Below are 7,205 nucleotides of genomic sequence, written 5' to 3'. Positions count from 1 at the left end.
ATTTTGTGCTTGTGTCCGGATGAGACTTATAGGTGATCTCAAACTAAGTACATTGGTGGTATGCTCTTTTGGAATCTACATCTGATCCCTATTTGTTCCCAGTTCCCCTTTGTCTTACTTTCTCTTGGGTGTTTTAATTGTAATTATGTAACTTTTTACTATCCCATTTTCTTCCTTTTTACTGGCACTGATATAACCTAAATACCCGTAAAACCCTTAAAAAACAAACATTGTTGCTTGGGGGCAGATTTTATTTTCTTTATTTGTACACTTTAGGGATTGATTCCACCATCCGGATGTCTCTATAATCTTGACAAAATGCTGGGAACGGAGGTGTTTGGAATGGAGAGATGTAACTTATTAATGTTCCCATCTCTTTTACATTTTTGCCGACAACATTGTTTCTGCTCTGCGGCGTCAGATATATATATCTTTTTCTTTCAGCGTATCCCGCATTTTTCAGGGTTTCCATACTGAATGCCACATCTCCATGCATCTCGGTTCAGAGCATCTTCTTCCAGGCCCGGTTCTTTCATATTGTCCTTTACCTTATCAAACCATCTAGTCTTGAGCATTCCTTTTTCCCCTTTCCCGTTAATTGTAAGTCCAATACTTCCCGCACACTCCCTCTCTCGTCTCTTTACATGTCTGAACCATTTAGATCTATCTTCTCTTATTTTTATTGATATATTTTTTCACTTCAGTCAACCTTCGAATTCGTTCATTTTTCACTTTATCTTTTCTTGTCCAGCCAAGTGACCATCTCAACGTCCTCATTTCCACCACCCCAACTTCTTTATCTTGTTTCTTTGTTGTAGCTACTGTCTCTAGTCCATATGACATTGCTGGTCTTACAACAGTTGTATATATTTTCCCCTTCAACTTTGCAGAAATTCGTTTGTCACACATAATTCCGGTTACCTTCCTCCAATTATTCCAGCCTGCCTGTATCCTCTTCTTAACTTCCATCTCATTGCCCACATATCCTTGTACAGTTGGTCCTAAGTGTTTGAATTGGTTTGTCTCTGGCACATCCTCTTCTATCTTTATTTGTGGTCCTGCTCTCTGTTGTCCGTTGCACAAATACTCTGTCTTTCATCTGCTTACCCGTAACCCCCTCCTTTCCAACACCCGTCTCCAGCCCTCCAGTTCCTTTTCTTCCTCAGCTTTTGTATCATTCAAAAGTACTAGGTCATCCGCATACATCATGTTCCATGGTGCCTCTCGGTGAATGGGTTCTGATAGAACATCCAATACTATTGCAAACAGCAGTGGGCTGAGAGCAGATCCCTGGTGTAATCCAACTCTTACATTCAATGGATCAGTTGAGTCAGCATTTGTCCTTACCACTGTTTTGTTTCCTTTGTACATATCTTGGATAACTTTGATATCTTTCTCTGTTACCCCCTTTGCTCTTAGACAGTACTACATTTCTTCTCTTGGTACCCAATCATATGCTTTCTCCGGTCAATGAACACACAATGTAATCCTCTTTGCTTTTCTCTATTCTTCTCTCCGGTCACTTTTAGAGCAAATATTGCATCCGTTGTACTTGTACCAGCAACAAATCCAACCTTTTCTTCGCTTATGTCCACATCTCTTATTGATTACTCTTTCCCATATCTTCATTGTATGGCTCATTAACTTGAATCCCCTATAGCTGCCACATTCCTGAACATCTCCTTTATTTTTGTATATGGGCATCAACATGCTTTTTGTCCATTCTTCTGTCATTTTCTCTTTATGTAAGATATCGTTGAACAACCATACCATGAAATTTAACCCTTCATCTCCAAGTGATTTCCAGACCTGCTGGTATCTCGTCTGGTCCAACTGATTTCCCCATTTTCATCTTGCGCACTGCATCCCACGCCTCGTTCTTGCTTATCTCATCTACTATCTTCTCTTTATGTTGTATAACTGCACTTCTCCTCTCCCTGTCATTCTCTTCATTCATGAGGTGTTCGTAGTATGTTTTCCATCTTGCTCGAATCTCTTCATCTTTGCCCAATATTCTTCCATTCTCGTCTTTGATCATCTTAATATGTTGTATATCTCTCCTATTCTTGTCCCTCTGTTTCGCTATTCTGAAAATATTTTTCTGGCCTTCTTTACTTTTTAATTGCTCATACATGAATGTCTCGGACTTTGCTTTTGCAACGGCTCTTTTTGCTTCTTTCTTTGCCTGTTTATATTCATCTACTTTCATAGCATCCCTGTTTGTCTCCATGATTTTCCTTGCTTCCCTCTTTTTCTTTATTGCATCTTGAACCTATTCATTCCACCACCATGTTTCTTTTCCAACTTTTCCTCTTCCTGAGCTGACCCCTGGCACTTTGGTCACTTCACGGATTGTATCAGCAGTTCTTTTCTATTCCTTTGGGAAATCAATTCCTAGTCTTCCTTTCACCGTTGTAGCAAATTTTTCCCTTTGCTCTTCCTCTTTTAGTTTCCACCATCGTGTTTTTCCCTCACTTTGTTTCTATTTTATCTTCCTCATTTCAAATGCCACTTTCTCAAGAACAATCTTATGTTGCGCTGCCACTCTCTCTCTCTCTCTCTCTCTCTCTCTCTCTCTCTCTCTCTCTCTCTCTCTCTCTCTCTCTCTCTCTCTCTCTCTCTCTCTCACTTTCTCTCTCTCTCTCTCTCTCTCTCTCTCTCTCTCTCTCTCTCTCTCTCTCTCTCTCTCTCTCTCTCTCTCTCTCTCTCTCGGCAAACTGCAACAATCTGATATTTCCTTCACTTCAAATTTCTCCTCCAGCACAAAATTATGCTTAAAAATGCTTAAATTATGTCAGAACCAGTAAATTAGATGCTCTCTTTCCAAACAGAATTACACATCTTGACGATAACCTCCCTTCTCATTCGGCAACACTCCCATCGGTGGATTCACCCATTGAACCTTCCTCTGGCCCCACTGCTCTTAATGGCACCCATAACCAGCCAGTCACCATTGGTGATTTGGGAGTCCCCCCAACCGCCGGGGACCAGGCTGGAAGCGATCAATTCACCCCACCCACCAGCGAACCCACCCACGTGATGGATAATGTTGGAGCTATCCCCCCCCCCCCCCCCCCAGTAGGAACCACAACAACCACCGGCTGGTGGTTTCTGTCCCCCCGACCATCCAGTTGAGCAGTGCAGAGGAATCGGTCTTAGGAAAGGTCTCAAGTTCATCCCACTGCGAAGAACGTCCGACCAGTCCCGCATTGAGTCGGATGTACGTCGCTTCATGCGTATTTTACGCTTGAAGTATCACTTCAAAGATGATGAACGTGACCATGACTATAACCGTGACCCTGTGGATCCGTTTGCCGCTTTCTCACGACGTAAAAGAAACTGGACTCCTAGTCCTGGCAAGTCCCCTACACTCGACCTGTTTATCCAGACTTGTCTTAGACAGATCGAGGCACTACGACCCACACCTATCAAGAGGTCTAACCTCACCCGTCTTGAATGGGCTGCCGTACGATCACTTAGATCACGTCGTGATATAGTGATCAAAGCGGCTGAGGGGCCGTAGTTGTTTGGGACGCTAAGCTCTATAGAACTGAGGGCCACAGGCAATTGAGTGACCAGATATTTTATGAGAAAGTGACTTCGGACCCAACACTTGCTAACAACACCAGAGTCCACCAGACAATCCACTCTTTGGTATCGCAGGGAGAATTACCTAGTAGAGCAGAGGTCCTTAAACACGACCCCAGCGACCTAGTTAATCCATGTTTTTACATGCTCCCTACACAAGATCCGGGAATTGTCTGACACTCCACCTGGAAGGCCGATTGTGTCGGCTATTTCGTGTCCCACTGCTCGTGACCCAGCTATCACTCGGCTGTTTACTCGCCCTCTCTCACCTTCCCTCCCCCCTTTCTCTCTCTCTCTCTCTCTCTCTCTCTCTCTCTCTCTCTCTCTCTCTCTCTCTCTCTCTCTCTCTCTCTCTTTCTTTCTTTGTCCCCCCCCCTCTCTCTCTCTTTCTCCCTTCACCCCCCCTCTCTCTCTAATTCCCCCTCTCTACAGGTCCGCCTCAAACCAAACCCCCTCCCCCCCCCCTTTAATTTTTTTCTTCTCTCTCTCTCTCTCTCTCTCTCCCTTCTCTCCCCTCTTTTCTGTCTATCTACCTATCTATCTGTCTATCCATCTATCTATTTATCGGTGTATTCCACTTTACTATCGCATCGTTCCTTCGCGAAGATTCGACCTTCGCTCATCCAACAATCCCCCCCCCCCCCACACACACACACACCTACGCCGTGACCCTTTCACCTCGCCCCCTCCACCGCCCCCTACTGTTCCACTACAGCGATCTACTACTACTACTACTACTACTACTACTACTACTACAACTACTACTACTACTACTACTGCTACTACTACTACTACTACATGTCTTTTATCTTTCATTATAGTCTGGAAAGTTCTGTTCCCTGACGCTGACCTTTGCTTATCAATTAGATCACCCCCCTGGGGCACCCTATCCTCTACCCACGCCACGCTAACATTTCATTCATACTGCAACCACCATTGAGTACAGACGATACAAGTTAATTTTCATTATATTTTATTTGTTTTCCACGTTTATTTGTGTATTGTTGTGCTGACGAAGGGTTTGTACCCGAAACGTCCATTGTCTGTTTTGTTCCCATACGAAGCCTTTCCATTTTCACTCTTTCGTTAGTATTTTACGATCACCGGCTTCAGGCAGCCCTTACCGTTTTCTACTTTTCAGGTAATCCACTTGTGTCTTTCCCACACCACTTGAATAAGTCACTCTGTACTCATCTTTCTTTCTAAAATATGTATACAGTATTGCCAGATCCATCCTTGTTGCAAATCTTACAATATCTTCGCCTTCTTCATTTCTACTGCCATACCCATACCTCCCCAACCATCTCTCCTGTCCGATAATGCTTTCTCCAACGTGCCCATTCAAGTCCGCACCGATGAAAACTCTTTCTGATTTGTCGAACATTTCCATTTGTTCATTAATCTCCTTCCAAAATTAGTCCTTCTTGTCTTGCGTACAGCCTGCCTGGGGTGCGTCTGCACTCACGACAGTGACTTGCTCCATGTTGACTACAATCTTGATCCATTTAAGTCTGTCGGACACCCTTTGGACTTTAACAACACTTTGTGCAAGTTCTTTATCCAGAACGATACCCACTCCATTTCTAGTGGCCTCATTTCCTTTATAAAATATTTTAAATCCTCCAACAATCTTCCTTGCTGATTCACCTTTCCACTTTGTTTCTTGCACACACAGAATGTTAATTTTTCTTCTTTCCATAGCATCAGCGATTTCCATTGATCAGCCTGTCATACTTCCAACGTTCAAACTTCCAATCTTGATCCCCACTCTCATTTGTTTCCTCGACCAACTACTACGACTTTCCTCCTTTTGTGGGTGACCAGCAGTCACTGAATTTCCACTGCCATCCTGCATATATATATCCACAAAAGGAGGAAAGTCGTAGTAGTTGGTCGAGGAAACAAATGAGAGTGGAGATCAAGATTGGAAGTATTATTTTAATATTTACCACAATGTTGGAGCAGTCTACATCGATGTTTCAGGCCTTTTCAGCCATCGTCAGGACAGGACTGTGTGTTACATGAGTTTGGTTTGTTGTGTGTTGTTGCTTGTTGAAGTGGTTCCGTAGGTTTGTAGTTGATAAATAAGTGCTTCCGGCGATGTGGACAACTATTGTACATCTCATTTTTCGTGTTGAGTGTGGCTTCATGGGGGTGTTTGATAATAGTATATTTCTCTTCCAGGCATAAGCTACATTGTTTTCGTCCTTTTTACCGGCGCTGATCTGAACTCAATGTGTTACAAGCGCCGTAAAAGCATTAAAAACAAACAAAAACAAATAGTGGGATCTTGTGCTGGTGTCTGTATGAAACATTTAGATAATCTCAAACTAAGTACACAGATAGTGTGCTCTTGTGCTGCTATGTGGTCTAGAGGTATGACACTCGCTTTCGGATCGGAAGGTCCTGGGCTCGAGCCTCACATAGTTGAGTCCTTGGAAAAGGCTCTTTACTCACATTCTCTCACCGTACTCATGTGTAAAATGAGTACCTGGCCGTTAACAGCGTTGTCTTTGTCTGAAAAAGTGTAATATCGCCTAACAGGCGTCATGTTAAATGTTGCTGTTGACCAGGGACCCCTTGTAAAGCGCTTTGAGCACATTTAGTGGATATTGCTCTATATAAAGCTCTTTTTTTTTTATTATTATTATTTTTTTTTAATCTACATCTGTTCCCTATTTGTACCATTCCCCTTGGTCTTACTTTTTCTCTCAAGTCCTTTTGTACATCTAGAATGCTTTTACTATCCAAATTTCATCCTTATTACTGGCGCTGATAAATGTGTTGCAAGCCCCGTAAAATCCTTATTTTAAAAAATCCTTGTAAATCATCTCTCTGTTCTGTACTATTATTTTTAAACATCTAATTTGTAAACATTTGAGTGTGTTCCTCTTAGTAGGATCTTGTGCTGGTGTCTGGGTGAGACTTTTAATCTCAAAATAAGTACACTAATAGTGCGCTCTTGGAATCTACATCTGTTCCCTATTTGAACCAATTCCCTTTGTCTTACCTTTTCCTCGAGTCCTTTTAATTGTACAAGTTGAATGTTTTTAATATCCCATTTTCTTCCTTTTTACTGGCGCTGATATGACCTAAATGTGTTGAAAGTGCCGTAAAAACCTTTAAACGATAAAATACACACACACACACACGCACACACACACACATAATATATAATAAAAATGGAGTCACCCACATTTATATATTATGGCCAAAACCAAGGAATTTACCCAATGGAAACCGTACGGTGCTCTTATTGGCTAACCAACCAGCAGCCTCGATGAGAAAAATATCCGCCATTTTGATGTTGGCTGGGAATCGCGTTACTATAGTAAACAAGCGATGATCGGCCGTTCATGAAAACAAGTTGCTGCTCGCTCGTTTAACTCAAAATTATTCAAAACGATCTCTCTAAAATGATATAAATGTGACTTCTTAAGGTTTTCTTCACGGTCAAAACCACACAACATTCTATTAATGATTACGTCCGAGGCAAAAAGGAATATTGACAGGTCGACCGAGAGTTGAACTCGTGAGACGACAAACATCAATGCGAAGTGTAGCGAGAGTCAAGCTATTGTTTGTCTTGTCCTATTCTATATAGAGAAAAGGATAAA

At 42.3% G+C, this 7,205-nt stretch overlaps 2 protein-coding genes across 2 annotated transcripts; both read right to left on the bottom strand.

The window, feature by feature from the left end:
• Nucleotides 1–1,786: 1,786 nt before the first annotated feature.
• Nucleotides 1,787–2,230, bottom strand: LOC144980640 (uncharacterized). Its single transcript, XM_078928320.1, has one exon. It carries the CDS (start codon nt 2,228–2,230, stop codon nt 1,787–1,789), a length of 444 nt encoding a protein of 147 aa, XP_078784446.1.
• Nucleotides 2,231–5,002: 2,772 nt separating this feature from the next.
• On the bottom strand, nt 5,003–5,305 carry LOC144980639 (uncharacterized). Its single transcript, XM_078928319.1, has one exon. The coding sequence runs from the start codon at nt 5,303–5,305 to the stop codon at nt 5,003–5,005; it is 303 nt and encodes a 100-aa protein (XP_078784445.1).
• Nucleotides 5,306–7,205: the final 1,900 nt, after the last annotated feature.

This window comes from Berghia stephanieae, chromosome 10 (assembly GCF_034508935.2).
Source record: "Berghia stephanieae isolate SIO BIC M18660-M18661 chromosome 10, UCSD_Bste_1.3, whole genome shotgun sequence".
Lineage (NCBI taxonomy): Eukaryota > Metazoa > Mollusca > Gastropoda > Nudibranchia > Aeolidiidae > Berghia > Berghia stephanieae.
The sequence above is the reverse complement of the archived record's forward strand: the minus strand, read 5'-3'. Positions and strand labels throughout refer to the sequence as shown.